General features: G+C 42.4%; 1 protein-coding gene across 6 annotated transcripts in view; it reads right to left on the bottom strand.

Moving 5' to 3' along the window:
* The window catches only part of LOC125453247 (neutral amino acid uniporter 4-like), a 223,857-nt gene that overhangs the window by 144,885 nt on the left and 58,703 nt on the right, over nucleotides 1–20,269 (bottom strand). For all 6 annotated transcript variants that reach the window (XM_059646545.1, XM_059646544.1, XM_059646543.1 and 3 more), the window contains one exon: nucleotides 30–257. In XM_059646545.1, the coding sequence (XP_059502528.1) occupies nucleotides 30–257 (228 nt within the window). The remainder of the gene's footprint in view (nucleotides 1–29; nucleotides 258–20,269) is intronic.

The raw sequence follows: 20,269 nt of genomic DNA, 5'->3' as shown, positions 1-20,269 counted from the left end.
GAATTTTTTCTTCAAGTTTAAAAACTTACCGTAATAATATATTGATAGATGATAACAAGACTGGCAGCCATTGAGAGATTTGCCAAAAAAGAGAATACTGCAAGGTACTTGAGATCACGAATAAAAACAAAGAAGATCAAAAAAGGAAGCAAGCTGAGCATGTATATCCTTGCATCAATGTTCCATTCATCAGCTGGACTGCCGGTAACGTTCGAATCATTGTAACGTGTATGATTCTTCAGAAATCCTTCTACCACCTGCAGAGATAAACCATTGGTTCAAAAATTATTTTGGGTTTAATATATTGATGAGTTCAAATATTACACATGTACTACTTCATATAATTATGAACTTAATAAATGAACGTTTGCTATAGGAAGCTCAACAGGCACAGTGCATGATGCATATACACTAGTTATAGCAATCTGTTTAATTTAAATCACGATGCATAAAAGGGACACACCACTATGAATTCATCTACAAAACTGAATGCAACTTCCACTAGCACAGAAAGCAATGGAGTATAAACCTATACAAAAATGCACAACAAATCCAGTGATCATTCTACCTTCTTCGAAACGGTTGGCTCTACTCAGTTACCAGGTGTTACATAGTTTCCTGGGACTCAAAGGAACTTTGGACAACTGGGGTAAAGATAGACAATTCTGGTAATTTTAATCAATCAAAACTTTGTTCAGAATATTAATTGTATAGCAATTGTGTTTAATTATATATAGGTGGGGAAAACTGATTGACTTTCACTTGAGTGCATAGCAAAATCTAATGGCCCAGTACTAATATCCCTACCTCTGGGCCAGAAATTTTCCTTCCAAATCTCAGTTCAGGATGTGATGGCCATGAGTGTAAAGCATGTGACATCCATGTGAGATGAAAAAAAAGACATTGGTGAAACTGGGTGACATTTAGGAGATGTAGACTTGTGATGGTTCACTATATATAATGTTGGACTGAAGATTAACACCTGTGCATTTAAAAAAAAAATTAGTGAAAGATTAAACACAGGATATCGGAGTTCTTCTCAGTTTTACTATGGGGTAACCCTATAAAGGTGATTTCATACACAGGTCCAATTAATTCCAAAGTACATACAGAAGTAAAATGCAACATACAGACCAAGAATCTGTTTTCTAGATTTAACATTGTCTGGAAAATGACCATCCAATGTTCAAACTGGTGTCATAACTGGTAAACATGATCCAGAGCTTACCTATCTAATTCAATGCAAATAATTTGTCCACCTAAAACAATTTTGTAAACCAAAAAACCAAAGTCTGCACTTCACTCAAGTCTGCATATGTAGTCATTCAAGACTTTTTAAATGTATAATGGCATAGTTTCCAAACTAAACAGGCCAGAACCTTTAAAACAATTACGTAACATCACAGTGTGACATTCTGGTAAAAAACTATTTTCAGTCTTTCCGTTGTCTGTGAGTCAGTGTTATGACTTCAGTCAGCTCAGTAAGTTCAGACCCAAATGATGGCTGTAATATTTCAGCAATGCAAGGAATGTTATGAATGAATTTCAAGATATGTGACTCAACAAGATCTCAATTCTGTTACACAAGGTAACAAACAGAACATCAAAAAGCTCATCATGGTCGTAGTAATTGTGTACTAAAAGACAGTCGTGACAGCCAGATATTGGCAGCAAGAGGATGCTGAAGGCTCAAGTGGTCACAGCAGCACAACAATTGGGAAACATCATCTTCCTAACACTCAATCATTAATCTATCAGAGTTCAAAGCTCACATTATTACTCGACCAATATTGGACTATTCAACCGAAGTGGAAAGCCTGTGCTTAAACACGGAGTTCTCTAGCCCTATTGCTCCTTTTCAGAATAATGGCGGCTTACATTAGGCCCAGAATGGCTCAGATATGGTTTTATATGTGAGAGCCATCCTCTCAGCACCAACTCTAGGATAAATAGCAGAGGAAAAGACACCAAGAGAAATTTTTTTTTACATATCAAAAAGACCACCATGTTCGGTCATTGGTTGATTCCAACACCTTGGCTCTCTCAGAACAAATGTGACATCATAGCTCACGCTTTTTAAGTGAAAACTCAACCTCCAGGTCGAAGCTTGTAACTTATTAATATCTGATTATAAAAACAGCTGAGATGACAATACATAGAAGCAGCACAGACGTTTTCTTACAACTGAAGGGTCAAGAATTTTACTTTATCAATCAGTAGGTAGCTGACAAAGACTGATCGGCAAACTTCTTCTCACTCTGAGCACTGAAGAGATAAGAATAAAACCCACCCAAAGTGATGGATAGACCGACAGACAGACGAACAACAAATGCATTAGCTTCATTGTCATATATACTCAATGAGTACCTTATACCTAAGACGGCACTGGTAAAGGCAAAGGTATCCAACTTCTTTAGTTACAAGGTCTGGAAACACAGAGAAATAAAATGTCCAGCTTTGCAGAAATAAAAGTTCATAACAACGGTTTTCAAACCCTTAACATGCTAGCACTTATCCTCCACTCCACACCGGGCCTTGGCTCCAGACCACACCAGGCTTCACCTTACGAATCATGAGGCTGGGAGATCATTTCGGACTGCCACACCAGGCCAAGGAAGCCACAATGGGCTGAGAGGATGCTATAGCAGGCAGACAGGCTGCTATGCCAGGGTGGAAAATTGCCATGCCATGCCAGGAGGCCACCACAGGAGGCCGCTACGTCAGGCCAGGAGTTTACCATGCCATGCCAGGAAGCTGCTAATGCCAGGCCGGGACGTTGCCAAGTCAGGCCAGGAGACAGCCACCCCAGACTGGGAGTCATCGCTGGAGGCCAGGAGTCAATGGTCACAGAGATTCAAGAAACATTTACAAATGTTAGAAGATCAACTGAAGGTCAAAGTCAATTACACAACACAAAGGCTTGAGTTCATACCATACTGACAACAGCCAATGAAATGATGGAGCAAGTGACAGGCAAGTGATGACACAATGATAAAGAATATGATTTAAGTGAAGCTAATTTAGCTTAACATTTATGGAAATGGACATTGTCATTTCATCCATCAATTACTGATGTTCTAATTGATGAAGAATGAAAGTTCAAAGCAATTGAAGCACAACACCACCATCTACATGGGCTTGACCCTAGACTAACTACAGTAGACTTAAACAGGCTCAGTACCACTCTCAAATTGCGCATGTGGTTTATTGCACCCACTGAAATAGTATCCAGCATTTGGTGACACATTCAGGCTATGTTCTACAAGTGTACGAGAAATCCAATTACCCAGAAAAATCCAAAGTAAACAGAATGTTCTACAGAAGTACATGAATGGCAACCCACCAAGAAATGATACTAAAGAGCTTTTGAAAATTCCATTCATGCCACACAAACATGTCAACAAAGCTTGCAATTTCCTGTTAGGTAGTATATGTGGTAAACTTGATGCATCACATACCTACTGTTAGAAAAACTGACGCCTTTACTTCTACTCAAATGATTTATCCCAAAGGAAGGGACAATCAATGCTGGTTGAGTGTAAATACTATCACATTACGCACCCTGTGCAATATGTGCTCAGGAAACTGGCACATTGTGCTATAGTCCACACAGAATATGTTAACTATTTACAACTGGCATTATTCAGCTTAAATATCAATATAGCTCCTCGAGATGACCAGTGAAAACCTTTTACATTATTGAAATTGATGAATTTTCTATTATTGGTTCACTAACATATGCATTATGATCCTTAAGACAACAAACCTATCAGATGCAACACCAGAACATTCAAGACTGCAACATCAGTTCTGTACATCTGAGTCAACACTGAGCAGAACAGATCCAACAAAAAAAAAGTCAGACGATGAACAACTGCAACATCCCAAGACGATTATCAACAAGTAACCTGAAAATATCCAAAAGGTCCACCAGCAAGTATATTCTTTTCAGTCATGCAGAGACAATATAGAATATAATTTTAAGGCTTGTAAGTCATAATTCTACATGCTTTACATGTCAGACATTATATACACAAATCATTTTGGTGCACAAAATTGACAGATTAACACATGACTCTATAATTGGCATCAATAAGTGCACTAATCAACGAATAAACTTGTATGGAAATTTACTAATTCCATTCACCTCAAATCAAGAGAACTTCATCAAAAGTTCCTTCTGACCTGGAGTGCAAGACGCAACAAGTATTTTTCTTGTCCATGGACACAACTGCATTTTGGTGATCTTTCATACAATAAATTACAGACACTACCAGTGCAAAAGCTGTTGACAGGTTAGGTACACGACAGATATTCCCGATGATCGGCAAGGTCAGAACCAGGAGGCAGGTTAAGGATAAAGGGTAAACCTTTAAAGGTTGAGATGAGGACAGATTTCTTCATTCAGTGAGTGGTGTGGAATTCACGACCAGAGAAAGTGGCTGAGGACAAAACAGTGTGTGTTTTCAAGAAGGCAGACATAGCTCTTGTGGCTAAGGGATGAGGAGACACGGGAGAGGGTAGGATTTGGATATTGAACTCAATGATCAGCCATTATCACATTCAATGTCAGGGCAGGTTCATGGATCACATGGCCTACCCCTATCTTCTTCTTTCTAAGCTTCTATCTCTTGTTATCATAGATCATAGAATCCCGATAGTGTGGAAACAGGCCCTTCAGCCAAACAAGTCCACACCAACCATCAGAGCATCCCTCCACCCCCAGACCAATCCCCCTATAACCTACCTAAACTACACATCCCTGAACACCATGGGCAATTTAGCATGGCCAATCCACCCTAGCCTGCACATCTTTGGCCAGTGGGAGGAAACTGGGGCACCCGGAGGAAACCCACACAGACACGGGGAGAACACGCAAACTCCATGCAGACAGTCACCAGAGGGTGGAATCAAATCCGGGTCCCTGGCACTGAGAGGCAGCAGTGCTAACCATTGAGTCACCGTGCCACCTGCCAAGTCTGTGGGGTAGGCAGAAGAACTGGATCAGTTATACACAGGTCATAGTCTCTTCATTTTACAGGAAGCCAGAAGCAACATGAGGTTTGAATTACATTAATATTTCATGCTTCTTGTTCTAACTGAGTTGAGTTCTCGCTCAGATGATTCCAGGCACCAGGTTTCAACATCATGGAAAGGTTCTGTAAAGTCATTTGCATCCATAACAAAACAACCATATTGTTTTGATGAGTGGCTGCTTTTTAAATAAGCATTTAAGCAACTGAATGGGATTAATTAATTGATTGGGATGATATAATGGGGAAAACAGATGGGACTGGTGTAGAAGGGCCTACTGGACTAAATTTTTAGTGTCATTGCACATAAATTAATCTATTCAGCAACATGGATGATTTAACAGTGTTTTTGGGAAACTGTCCCCCTTGTTAATCATTTGAAAAATCCTTTCCTGAGCTTCAGCCCGATGCTTATCATCTTTGGGCATCCAGTACACAGAGGGGTGCAGGCAAGTCAGAAAACCGCCCTGTTGGTGTGTCCTGGGCCTGGCCAAACAGCAGATCACATCATTGCTAACTTCAAGTCCTACAAAGATTTACTGTCTCTCTGACACCGCCATAAAAAAATTGTCATTTTTCTGACTCTGGCCATCGGTGCAACCCTCATGCTTAACTTCATTATTGCCAGTGTACTCCCAGACATTTAAGTCCCACTCAGACTTAAATAGATTACTTAAGTACTTTTTGTTTTACTGTCTAATCCTTATTGCTGTCCTGCTATTCTAGCCCTGTGCAACAGATTCCTCTCTATATGATTGCATTACTTCACTTGCTGTAGCAAGCGATAAATTCCATGCTAGCAACATACAGTCAGCGTGGTCATCATCTGTCCCAGCTCCTATCTTTTTTCCCCTTCTATATTCAGTTACGTGGAGACTTCGTCAGTCATTTTTTAACTTGCATTTGCTAAAATCAGTTCAAAATTCAATGATAAGTAGGAATGACACAGGAAACTGTTTAGGTATCAAAATTTAATTAAATAGTGGATCAATGGTGCAAGAAGCAGCATTGTCACTACGCATTACTCGATGCAACCAGAACACAACAGAGTTTTGGCATAGGTTCTTCTGACGTTACTGTACCTTTTTGACTCCATAGTTCAACATCTTATTTCTTGGCACTGAGGCTCCAAGAACACTATCTCTCCATTTCATCCTTAGCTATTTCAGGAGAAATGAAGGAATAAGTCTGCCCCTGCTACTTTCCCATCTTTCTTCTCATACATGCAACACTACAAAGACAATGGTATTATTTTGCTATTATTCTGCCACTTACATATTTTGTCCAATTAACTTGATGTTTCTCAAGCTTGATCCACAGAATCAATTGGCCCTCTTAGTTTATTTAGACGTTTGATCAATTTGTCTGTATCTTGAATCAAACAAGTGATAAGAATTAGAATAACAATGGAACCAATACTAATCAATTTTTCTTATTCCTTTTAAGTGTAACTATGTGATATGAATATCATTTTCAAAAGATTATGTTGACCTGTACAACTTGAATTTTTAAAACAAAGGAAAATTTTCTAAGCAAAACTCTATTTATTTCTGCTTTATTATTATGTGGGAACTTGGATGCTAAATTATAAACAAGGTTGTTTGTTCTTTAAATTAAAGAAAAGAGTAAATATTTGAAAAATCCAAATGCCTTTACCAGGAATATTATTAAATAAGCTTATTTTCGCAATAAACCAGTTATTCGTTCTTGATTAAAGAAACCCAGCTTTTGTAAAAATACTGAGCCTGTCACGGTTCAAAATTATGTAATTTCTTGATGAGCAACTTGGCTAAGTTTAATGGTGGAAATAGAATGGGAAACACAAACAGCACTTCCCTCCAATTTCCATAGTAACAAGAGCTAATGAACAAACCATTTGGCTGAACTAAATTCAAAGAGTCTTCCATAAAGAATGAAATTCAACATTGCAGCGCCTAAACTGTTCTCATCTACTTCCAAAGCTTTCCCATCCACTGCTCCACCTGTAAATAATGTTAAATATAGTCAGAATTCTACAACACAGAAATAGATTCTTCAGTCCAACTTGTCCACGTCCACCCCGACCAAGTTTCCCAAACTAGACTAGCCTATTTGCCTGAACTTGGCACATATCCCTTTAAACCTTTACTATTCATGTACCTCCCAAATGTCTTTTAAATGTTTCAACTCTATCTGCATTTACCACTTCTTCTGGCAGTCATTCCACATATGAAACCACCCTCTGTGTGAAAAAGCTACCTCTCAGACCCTTTTTAAATCTTTCTCAATGCACATCAAAAATATGCCCTCTCGTTTTGACCTTCCCCGCCCGAGTGAAAACATCTTTGTTATTCGTCTTATCTATGCCACTCATGATTTTATAAACCTCTAATAAGGTCACCCCTTAATTTCCTAAGCTCCAGTCCACACTAGTTACACAAAGACGTTGCTGTACCATCCCACATTTAACCTTTGCTTCCACGTGCATGTAAAAGTCAATTAAAATTTATCTTCAAGCTTTAAGATAAATAGGCATATTGAAAATACAACACATTTTTCATTCAAGAAACTAACCACTTATTTTAAAGCTAGGCAACATCATTTCAAGATAAGAAGCCAAAGTGCTAATGTGAGGAAAATCATGTCGTTATTTATCAACACATTAGTTAGTCATGAGATAGCAAGGTGTAGAACTGGATGAAGACAACAGGTCAAGCAGCATCAGAGGAGCAGGAAAGCTGACGCTCGGGTCTGGGCCTTTCTTCAGAAATGGGGGAGGGGAAGGGGATTCTGAAATAAATAGAACGGGGGAGGCAGATGGAAGATGGATAAAGGAGCAGATAGGTAGAGAGGAGATGGGCAGGTACAAGACGGTTGCAGTGGGAGAAAGATCCACTGAGGTCTTTCCAGAGGTCTCCTCTCCACCTATCTGTTCCTTTATCCATCTGCCATCTGCCTCCCCCATTCTATTTATTTCAGAATCCCCTTCCCCTCCCCCATTTCTGAAGGAGGGTCTAGGCCCAAAACGTCAGCTTTCCTGCTCCTCTGATGCTGCTTGGCCTGTTGAGTTCATCCAGTTTTAAACCTTGTTATCTCAGCTTCTCCAGCGTCTGCAGTTTCTATCAGGGAGTCATGTGAAACCATATTAGAGTGTCATCATAATACTCTGCAACAATCACAACAGTGAATGTAAAAAGTCAAAGGTCATCTTTGGGGCAACAAAATTATACAGACGTAGAATCAATCAACAGCAGCGAATAAGCCCTTTGGCTCTTTGAGTCCGCGCCAGTCAAAAACAAGCACTCAACTGTTTTAGTTCCTTTTACTAGCACTGAACCACAGACTTATGTGCCTTGGCATCACAAGTGTACTCCTCAATAATTCTTAAGTGTTATGGGGGTTGCTGCCTTTACCATCTGTACAGACAGCGAGTTCCAGACAGCCACCACTCTCTGGGTGGGGAAAAAAAATTCCTCACATCTCCTCTAAATCTCTTGCCTCTTAGGTTAAACATATGCCCTCAAGCCAGTAATCCCTCCACCAAGGGGAAAAGTTGCTTGTCTACCCTATCTATGCCTTAAAATATATCCCAATCACGTACACCCTCAGATTCCACTTCTCCAAGGAAACAAATCCAATCCATCCAATCACACTTCACCAAAACGCTCAAACACAGGCAACTTTTATTTTTTTATTAGGTGGCATCGCTGGCCAGGCCAGCACTTATTGCCCATCTTTAATTGCCAGAGGGCAGTTAAGAGCCACGCACATTGTTGTGGACCTGGAGTCACATGTAGTCCAGAGCAGGTAAGGACAACAGGTTGCTTCTGTAAAGAACATTGGTGAATCAGATTTCGCCCCCCTGACAATCGACAACAATTTCATTGTAACCACTGAACTATGAATTTCAGAATTGTATTCAATTGAAATGGCAACATCTGCCATGATTTGAACTCCTGTCCCCAAAACACTGAATAGGTGTCCAGATTAATGGACAAGTGATAATAAGCACTAGGTCAAACATTCTGGTAAACCTCCTCTGTACACTACGGCCCACTGATCCTCAGTGCTTTCGCAGTGTCCTACTGTTTAACGTACATTCCCTTGCTTTACTTGTCCTGCCCAAGTGCATCATCTCACAGAACAGAAACCTATTTACCACTGATAATGGGAACTGCAGATGCTGGAGAATCCAAGATAATAAAATGTGAGGCTGGATGAACACAGCAGGCCAGCAGCATCTCAGGGGCACAAAAGCTGACGTTTCGGGCCTAGACCCTTCGTCAGAGAGGGGGATGGGGTGAGGGTTCTGGAATAAATAGGGAGAGAGGGGGAGGCGGACCGAAGATGGAGAGAAAAGATGATAGGTGGAGAGGAGAGTATAGGTGGGGAGGCCTTCCCAATTCCTCCGCCTCCACCGCATCTGCTCCCACGATGAGGCATTCCACTCCCGCACATCCCAGATGTCCAAGTTCTTCAAGGACCGCAACTTTCCCTCCACAGTGGTCGAGAACGCCCTTGATCGCGTCTCCCGCATTTCCCGCAACACATCCCTCACACCCCGCCCCCGCCACAACCGCCCAAAGAGGATCCCCCTCGTTCTCACACACCACCCCACCAACCTCCGGGTTCAACGCACCATCCTCCGACACTTCCGCCATCTACAATCCAACCCCACCATCCAAGACATTTTTCCATCCCCACCCTTGTCTGCTTTCCGGAGTGATCACTCTCTCCGTGACTCCCTTGTTCGCTCCACACTGCCCTCCAACCCCACCACACCCGACACCTTCCCCTGCAACCGCAGAAAACGCTACACCTGCCCCCCACACCTCCTCCCTCACCCCTATCCCAGGCCCCAAGATGACTTTCCATATTAAGCAGAGGTTCACCTGCACATCTGCCAATGTGGTATACTGCATCCATTGTACCTGGTGTGGCTTCCTATACATTGGGGAAACCAAGCGGAGGCTTGGGGACTGCTTTGCAGAACACCTCCGCTTGGTTCGCAATAAACAACAGCACCTCCCAGTCGCAAACCATTTCCACTCCCCCTCCCATTCTTTAGATGACATGTCCATCATGGACTCCTGCAGTGCCACAATGATGCCACCCGAAGGTTGCAGGAACAGCAACTCATATTCCGCTTGGGAACCCTGCAGCCCAATGGTATCAATGTGGACTTCACCAGCTTCAAAATCTCCCCTTCCCCCACCGCATCCCTAAACCAGCCCAGTTCGTCCCCTACCCCCACTGCACCACACAACCAGCCCAGCTCTTCCCCTCCACCCACTGCATCCCAAAACCAGTCCAACCTGTCTCTGCCTCCCTAACCTGTTCTTCCTCTCACCCATCCCTTCCTCCCACCCCAAGCCGCACCTCCATCTCCTACCTACTAACCTCATCCCACCTCCTTGACCTGTCCGTCTTCCCTGGACTGACCTATCCCCTCCCTACCTATACTCTCCTCTCCACCTATCTTCTTTTCTCTCCATCTTCGGTCCGCCTCCCCCTCTCTCCCCATTTATTCCAGAACCCTCACCCCATCCCCCTCTCTGATGAAGGGTCTAGGCCCAAAACATCAGCTTTTGTGCTCCTGAGATGCTGCTGGGCCTGCTGTGTTCATCCAGCCTCACATTTTATTACCTATTTACCACTGACCAGCCTGTCAATATCCTCCCACATCTAAGGCTATCCTCCTCACTCTTTACAGTCTCAACGAATTTCTGTATTATCCACGATCATACTGATCAACCCTTCTCCATTCAAGTATATTTCATTTGTATTTGCCACAAAAAGCAAGGGCCTCAATAATGATCCCTGCAGAACACTCTAGACATAAATTTCCAGTCAAAAATTTCCCTCAACCATCAGCCATTGTTTCATGCCACTCAGTCTCGGATCCCATAGGCTCTTATCTTCACCATCAGTCTCCCATTCAGGACCTTTTCAAGTGCCCTGTTGAAGTCCAAATAGATTATGCCAAATCCATTGAACTCCATTAGAAAAATTCAATCAAATTGGTCAGACACGACCTCCCCTTAACAAAACCATGCTGACTGTTCTTAATTAATCCAGGCCTCTCCAAAGGAAGATTAATTCCATTCCTCAGAATTGCTTTCAATAGTTTAGGTTTACTGACCTATAGTTTCCTTTAGTTCCATTGACACATGACACTTGTTTAATTCAATAAAAGAGAAAAACCTTCCTGTTGTTTCAATAAATTGATGAAAGTACAGGATAAAAGGGCTTCAGAGTGAAAAGTTTAAAACAGTAAACCATTTCATTCTGTGTGATATCCAAGGTACAGCAGATATATTCAAGAACAGATGGAAAAATTTCAGACTGGCCCCACATTTGGGGAATTATTGGTGAAAAACATGGGAAAATCTCAGCAGACTGCAACTCCAACCAAAAACACAAACTATTTATAAAATCCATGTGTTCCATCTTTCAACATTTGGCAAAATGAGAAGCTATTTTCAGCATTCAAATTACATTTTGTACCATCTCATCGTGACTCACAAATTTGATTAAATTTTTTGAGTAAGTTACCAAAAAGATTGATGCTGGCACAGCAGTAGACATTGTTCATTTGGATTTTAGTAAAGCCTTTGACAAGGTTCTACATAATAGACTAATTACTAAAGTTAGGTCACATAGGATTGAGAGTACACTTGCCAATTGGAAACATAATTAGCAAATGGCAAGAGACAGATAGTGATGGTAGAGGTTTGCTTTTTGGACTGGAGGCCTGTTACCAGCAGTGTTCCACAGGGATCAGTTCATGGTCCTCTTTTGGTTGTCATTTATATAAATGATTTGAATGAGAATATCGAAGGCATGGTTAGTAAGTTTGCAGATGACACCAAAATTGGTGGTGCAGTAGACAGTGAAGGTTTCCTAAGATTACAACAGGATCTTGATCAAATTAGCATCTCCAAGGTTTAATTAAAAGAGGTAAACCATGGCAGATGAATTCAAACTCTTGGTTTGCTCCATGTGGCTGCCAGGGACAGTTCCAATCCCCCAGGTCAGCACTTGCATAAGAAGTGTCTCCAGTACAGCTCCTGAAAGCTCAAGTTTCAGAGCTGCAGCAGCGGCTGGGGACACTGTGGAGCACCCGTGAAGCAGAGAACATCATAGATAGCATGTATAGAGAGGTGGTCTCAGTGGTCTCACATCAGGCTCAAATTCTGCAGGCAGGAAGGGAATGGGTGGCCACCAGACAGAGCAAGAGAGATAAAAGCTGAAAAAAAACTGCCGATACTGTAAATCAGGAGCAAAAACAAAAGTTGCTGGAAAAGCTCAGCAGCTTTGGCAGCATCTTTGGGAAAGAGAAGTGAGAGTTAACGTTTCGGGTCAGTGGCCTTTTCACAGAGCAAGACAGATAGGCACGTAGTGCAGGAATCGCCAGTGGCCATTCCTCTGTAAAACAGATATACTGTTTTGGATACTGTTGAGGGGAATGATCTTAGGGGAAAGCAGCAGCCAAACTCGTTGCACCATAGTTAATTCTGCTGCAGAGGGGAGGGGTAAAAAAGTATTCCAGGGCAATAGTTAAAGGGGATTCAACTGTAAAGGGAATAGACAGGCATTTCTGTGGGCAGAAACAAGATTCCAGGATGCTATGTTGCATCCCTGGTGCTAGGATCAAGGATGTCTCGGAGCAAGTACAGGGCATTCTGGAGGGGGAGGGTGAACAGCCAGTGGTCTTGGTACACATCAGTACAAAATGATATAGGTAAGAAAAAGGGATGAGATCCTAAAGGCAGAATACAGGAAGCTAGGAAGAAAGTTAAGAAATTGGACCTCAAAAATAGTGATCTCGGGATTGCTACTGGTGCCATGTGCTAGTCACTTAGAAATGACAGGATATATCAGATGAATACATGGCTGAAAAGATGGTATCAGGGGTGGGACTCAGATTCCTGAGGCATTGGAACAGGTTCTGGAGGACATGAAACTTATAAAAATTGAACGGGTTACACTTGGGCAGGACTGGGCCTGATGTCCTAGGGAGAATATTTGTAACAGCAGCTGCAGGGTGGTGGTTAAATTAATATGGCAGGGGGATGGGAACCTATTTAAGGAGTCAGAGGAGGAAGGAGCAAGAACTGAAACAAAAGATAGAAAAATGATTAAGAAAAGTGAAAGGCAGAGAAACCAAGGACAATATTCAAACAGGGATATTGAGAAAAATAAGGGTGAGACAAATAATATTAAAAACACGAGCTTAAAGACTTTCTGCTTTAATGCACACAGCATCAGCAATAAAGTGGATGAACTAATCACGCAGATAGATGTAAACAGGGTACAATATAATTGGGATTACAGAGACATGGCTGCAGTGTGAGCAGGGATGAGAATCGAACGTCCCAATGCATTCAGTATTTAGGAAGGACGGGCAAGAAGGAAGAGGTGGTGGAGAGGCATTGCTGGTTAAAAGGGAAATTAACACAATAGTAAAAAAGGATATTAGTTCTAACAATGTGGAGTCTGTATGGGTAGAGATGAGAAATAACAACGGGCAAAGCAGATTAGTGGGTATCACAAATAAACATCCAAACTGCAATAGTGATGTTGGGAATGGCATTAAACAGGAAATTAGAGATGCATGTGATAAGGGAATGCAAGATAAGATGATCAAGAGTGTTTAATCTGCACATAGATTAGGCGAATCAAATTAGCCACAATGCCATAGAGGAGGAATTCCTGGAGCGTATACAGGGTGGTTTTCTTGACCAATATGCGGAGGAATCAGTTAGACAGCAGGCCTTCTTAAACTGAGTACTGTGTAATGAGAAGGGAATCCTGCTGTGCGAGACCCCTTAGAGATGACTGACCATATCATGTAGAAACTTTCATCAAGATGGATAGTGAGGTAGCTGATTCGGAGGCTAGGATGCTGAATCTTAATAAAGGAAATTATGAAGATATGAGACATGACTGGCCATGATAGATTGGGGAAAGTTACCTAAAGGGATGGCAGCAGATAGGCAGCGGCAAACATTCAAGGTACACAAGAGGGAACTGCAACAACTGTTTATTTCTGTCCGGTACAAATGCAAAATGGGTAAGAGGCCTAATCCATGGCTTTCCAAGGAAATTAGAGATAGCATTCGATCTAAAGAAGCAGCATACATATTCTCCAAGAAAAATCTGAGGATTGGGGGCAGTTTAGAATTCAAAGAAGGACCAAGTGATTCATTTAAAAGGGGAAAATACCATACGAAAGCAAGCTTGCAGGAAACATAAAGACTGACACTAAGAGTTTCTTTGGTACGTGAAGAGAATCAGATTTGCCTTCACCAATGTAGGTACCCTACAGACAGAAATAGGGCAACGTATTAGAGGGGACGAAGAAATACCTGAGGAACTGAATGCATACTTTGGTTCTGTCTTCACAAAATAAGGGAACAAATCAGATACCAGAAATGTGAGACAATGCAAGATTTAGTGAGGGGGAACAATCGAGGCAGATCAATGTTAGCGGAAAATGCGGGGAAAATTGATGGGACTGAAGGCAGATAAATCCCCAGGGTCTGATAATCTACATCCCAGAGCACTTGAGGAAGTGGCTCTAGAAATAGTAAATGCAGGGGTGATCATCTTCCAGGATTCTGCGGACTGTGGAACACTTCCAATAGATTGGAGGCTAGCTAATGTCACTCCAATATTCAAAAGGGAGGCAGAGAAAAAAATACAGGGAATTATAGGCCAGTAGGTCTAACATTGGTAGTGGGGAAAATTCTTGAATCCATTATCAAGGACTTTATAGCAGAGCATTTAGAAAGAAGTGGGAGGATCAGGTCGAGTCAGCATGGATTTATGAAGAGGAAATCATGTTTGACAAATCTGTTGGAAGTCTTTGAAGGTATACCTAATAGAGTTGACAAAGGGGGAGTCAGTCGATCTGGTATGTTTGGAATTTCAGAAAATCTGTGTCAAAAAGTCCCATGTAAGAGATTACTGTGCAAGATTAAAACACATGGGATTGGAGCAAGTATATTGTAATGGATAGAAAACTGTTTGGCAGAGAGGAAACACAACTTGGGAATTAATGGGTCCATTTCAAATTGGCAGGCATTAACTAGTGGGGTGCCACAGGAATCAGTCCTAGGACCCCAACTATACATGATAAATATGATAATGATTTGGATGAGGCAACAAAATGTAACATCTCCAAGTTTGCAGACGATACCAATTTGAGAGGGAGGGTGAAATAAGGATGCAGAGATTCTTCAGCATGATCTAGACAGGTTGGGTGAGTTGGAAAATCAATGGCAGATACAGTATAATTTGGATAAATGCAATGTTATTCACTTTGGAAACAAAAACAAGCAGGCATATTAGTACCTGAATGGCTGTAAATTGGGAGAGGGGAATATGCAGCAGGACCTAGGTGTCTTTTTGCACCAGTTGTCAAAAGTAAGCATGCAGGTGCAGCAGGCAGTAAAGAAGGCAAATGGTATGTTGGCCTTCATTGCGAGAGGTTGAGTACAGCAGCAGGGATGTGCTGTTGCAGTTACACAGGGCCTTGGTCAGGCCATACCCAGAATGTTATATGCAATTTTGATCTCCTTTCCTGAGGAAGGATGCTCTTGCTCTCAAGGGATTGCAGTGAAGGTTTACCAGGCTGATTGCAGGGATGGCGGGACTGACAGAGGAGGAGAGATTGGCAAGATTAAGAATACTTTCCGCAGGAGTTCATACAAACGTGTGGGGGGCCAGGGGTGGGTAGGAAGTCGCATATAGTTGTAAAATTCGAACAGGACTAGACAGGATAGATGCAGCGAGGATGTTTCCGATGGTGGGTGTCTCCAGAACCAAGAGTCACAGCTGGAGGATTCAGGGTAGACCTTTTAGCATGGAAATGAGGAGACATTTCTTTACCCAAAAACAATGGTGAGCCTGTGGAATTCATTACCTCAGGAAGTACTTGATGCCAAAACAGTGAATGTATTCAAGAGGCGGCTAGATATAGCCCTACAGGTGAATTGGATCAAGGGTTATGGGGAGAAAGCAGGATTAGGCTACTGAGTTGGACAATCAGCCATGGTCATGATGAATGGCAGAGTTGGCTCAAAAGGTTGAATGGCCTCCTGCTCATATCTTATGTAGCAGATGAAGTTCAATCTGGATAAATGCAAGGTATTGCATTTCAGTACAACAAAGCAAGGTAGGGTCTTTACAATTAATGGAAGTGCCCTGGGCAGAATTGTAGAGCATAGCGACCTAAGGGTACAGGTACATAATTCTTTCCAGTTTGCATCAGATATACACAGGATGGTTAAAAAGGCATTTGGCACGCTTGCCTTCATTCTCAGCCCTTTGAATATAGGAGATGGAGCATTATGTGGAGGTTGTACATGACATAGGTGAGGTCTCTTCTGGAATACTATGTCCAGTTCTGGTGAGCCAGTTATAGGAAGGGTATTATCAAGCTGAGAGGGTTCAGAAGAGATTTACCAGAAGGGTCTAGGCCTGAAACATTAGCTTTTGTGCTCCTAAGATGCTGCTTGGCATGCTGTGTTCATCCGGCTCCACACTTTGCTGCCATGCATGGAAGCTTTGAGTTATAAGAAAAGGATGGACAGGCTGGGACTTTTTTCACTGGAGCATAGGAGGTTGAGTGGTGACCTAATAGAAGTTTATAAAATAATAAAAGGTATATTTAGAGTTGATGGTAGTTGTCTCTTCCCTAGGATGGGGAATTTCAAGACTAGGGAGCATATTTTAAAGGTGAGAGGAGAGGGATTTAAAAAAAAAAGACATGATGAAATTTTTGAATGAACTTCCTGAAGAAGTAGTGGATGCAGATAAAATTACAATGTTTAAAAGGCATTCGGATGGATATACGAACAGGAAAGGTTTGGAGGGATATGGGCCAGGAGCAGGCAGTGGGGCTAGTTTAGTTTGGGATTATGTTCAGCATGGACTGGTTGGACCGAAGGGTTTGTTCCCATGATGTATGACTCTATGGTTATCTCTATAAAGATTTTGTGTTACTTTTCACGTGATTATTTTCCAACAAGTTCAAGTTCAAACTTGTTGGCTTGAAGTTAGAAAATAAAAGGTGGTGATAGATGGTTGCTTTCCGAACTAGAGACTTGTGACCAGCAGTGTGCCACAAAGATTGATGCTGGGTTCATTGTTTTGCTTCATTTACATAAACCACTTGGATATGAATATAGGAGGCATTGTTAGTAAACTTAGATGACATCAAAATAGATGGTTTCGTGGACAATGAAGATGATTATCTCAGGGTACAATGGGACCTTGGGCAGATGGGCTTATGGACTGAGGAGTGGCAGATGAAGTTTAATTTAAATAAGTGTGAGGTGTTGCATTTTGCTAACGCAAACTAGAGGAGGACTTTTACAGCTAATGGTAGGACCCTGGGGAGTGTTGCTAAACAAAGAGATCCAAGGGGGCAGGTGCATAGCTCCGTGAAAGTGAAGTCATTGGTAGACAGGGTAAAGGTGGTGTTTGGCACACTTGTCTTCATTGGTCAGAATATCAAGTATGAAGTTGGGATGTCATATTGTAGCTACATAGCTATATATCCTATTAAGGACATCGGTGAGGTCACTTTTATTACGCCGTGTACATTTCTGGTCACTGTTTTATAAGAAAGATGTTGTTTAAAACTTGAGAGGTGCAGAAAAGACTTAGAAGGTTGCTAGATAATAAAGTGTGAAGCTGGATGAACACAGCAGGCCCAGCAGCATCTCAGGAGCACAAAAGCTGATGTTTCGGGCCTAGACCCTTAATCAGAGAGGGGGATGGGGAGAGAGTTCTGGAATAAATAGGGAGAGAGGGGGAGGCAGACCGAAGATGGAGAGAAAAGAAGATAGGTGGAGAGGAGAGTATAGTTGGGGAAGTAGGGAGGGGATAGGTCAGTCCAGGGAAGTCGGACAGGTCAAAGGAGGTGGGATGAGGTTAGTAGGTAGGAAATGGAGGTGCGCCCTGAGGTGGGAGGAAGGGATGGGTGAGAGGAAGAACAGGTTAGGGAGGCAGAGACAGGCTGGGCTGGTTGTGAGATGCAGTGGGCGGGAGGGGACGAACTGGGCTGGTTTTGGGATGCGTGGGGGAAGGAGAGATTTTGAAGCTGGTGAAGTCCACATTGATACCATTGGGCTGCAGGGTTCCCAAGCGGAATATGAGTTGCTGTTCCTGCAACCTTCGGGTGGCATCATTGTGGCACTGCAGGAGGCCCATGATTGACATTTCATCTAAAGAATGGGAGGGGGAGTTAAAATGGTTTGCGACTGGGAGGTGCAGTTGTTTGTGAACTGAGTGGAGGTGTTCTGCAAAGCGGTCCCTAAGCCTCCTCTTGGTTTCCCCATGGAGAGGAAGCCACACTGGGTACAATGGATACAGTATACCACATTGGCAGATGTGCAGGTCAACCTCTGCTTAATATGGAAAGTCATCTTGGGGTCTGGGATGGGGGGTGAGGGAGGTGGTGTGGGGGCAAGTGTCGCACTTCCTGTGGTTGCAGGGGAAGGTGCTGGGTGTGGTGGGGTTGGAGGGGAGTGTGGAGCGAACAAGGGAGTCACAGAGAGTGTGGTCTCTCCGGAAGGCAGACAAGGGTGGGGATGGAAAAATGTCTCTCTCCATCTTCAGTCCGCCTCCCTCTCTCTCCCTATTTATTCCAGAACCTTCTCCCCATCCCCCTCTCTGATGAAGGGTCTAGGCCCGAAAAGTCAGCTTTTGTGCTTCTGAGATGCTGCTTGGCCTGTGTTCATCCAGCTTCACACTTTATTATCTTGGATTCTCCAGCATCTGCAGTTCCCACTATCTCTCACTTACAAGGATCCTGCCTGGACTTGGAGAATTTGAGTTATCAGGAGAGGATGAATAGGCTGGGGCTTTTTCCCCCCGGAGCATTAGAGCCTGAGGGGTGACCTGATAAAGAGCTTTATAAAATCATGAGGTGCACGGATAGGGTGAGTAGCCAAGGCTTTTTCCCCCAGGGTAGGGAAGTCCAAAACTGGAAGGCATAGGTTTAAGATGAAAGGGGAAGGATTTAAAAAGGACTTGAGGATAACTTTTTCATGCAGAGGATGGTGTATGTATGGAATGAGCTACCAGAGAAGTGGTGGAGGTGGGTAGAGATACAACATTAAAAAGGCGCATGGATGGGTACATGACTAAGAGGCATTTCGAGGGAGGTAGGCCAAATACTGGAAAATGGGACCAGATCAGAGTGGAATGTGGATGAGTTGGACCAAAGGATCTGTATCCGTGCTATATAACTCTTTGACACTATGGATCTAAGTCATCAATTTGTTTTTCTTTAAAGCTTCTCCATTCAATATCCTCTAACATTGCAGAAGGCATCCAAACCAAGTCTGGATGAGAAGAGAATGGAATTAAGATAATGATGGGTAATTTAATTTTATTCAAATTCTGTGCCCCATTCATGTCATACATTTTGGCCTCATCTTTTATCCTTGAAATGGCAAAATGGGAAACACAAAAGTATAGCAGGTTAGAATGTTGGAATTCCTCTGCACTGTATAAGCATTTGTAGACTATCTTCACTATACTAAATATCGACTACTAAGCAGACATTCCTCAATCAATTCCTGTAATCATTTCAGTCCTTCAAACATAGGGATATTTACAAAAAAAAGGAAAGACAAGGAAGAAAACTAGACCCTGAAAAACACACACATCTAGATAATGACATTTTTGTTAACATGCCAGAGCCTGCAGGTAAAGGTAAACTCTGGGCTAATCCACAACGAGAGTCCAGGCATCAGCCTTGTGCCCGTAATGGACACTTAAAATGGAGAGCATCCTAATTAAGTTAACTTAAAAAAACTTGAACTTTTACAGCATAATCTGCTATTATCAGTGTGTTATTTGATGCTATTAAGATTTAATGCATAACAAAACAGTTGTAATTTTGCTTTCAATAAGAAATGTCTAGTGTGCAAAAGGTTGTTGGACCATTCAAACAACACTTGTGTCAAACCAGCGTTGGCCTTGTTCCATGCGAAAGCATGCAAATTTGTTTTTAATGCTTAAGAAAATATAATTGGTGGCACAGCAGTTATTACTGCTGCCTTACAGTGCCAAGGACCCAGGTTCAGTCCCACTTTGGGCAACTGTCTGTGTGGAGTCAGCACATTCTCCCTGTGTCTGCGTGGGATTTCCCCATGGTGCTCCAGTTTCCTCCCACAGTCCAATAATGTGCAGGTTAGGTAGATTAGCCATGGGAAAAGCAGAGTTACTGGCAGGAG

Source organism: Stegostoma tigrinum, chromosome 6 (assembly GCF_030684315.1).
Source record: "Stegostoma tigrinum isolate sSteTig4 chromosome 6, sSteTig4.hap1, whole genome shotgun sequence".
NCBI lineage: Eukaryota > Metazoa > Chordata > Chondrichthyes > Orectolobiformes > Stegostomatidae > Stegostoma > Stegostoma tigrinum.
This window is presented reverse-complemented; position numbering and strand designations above follow the sequence as displayed.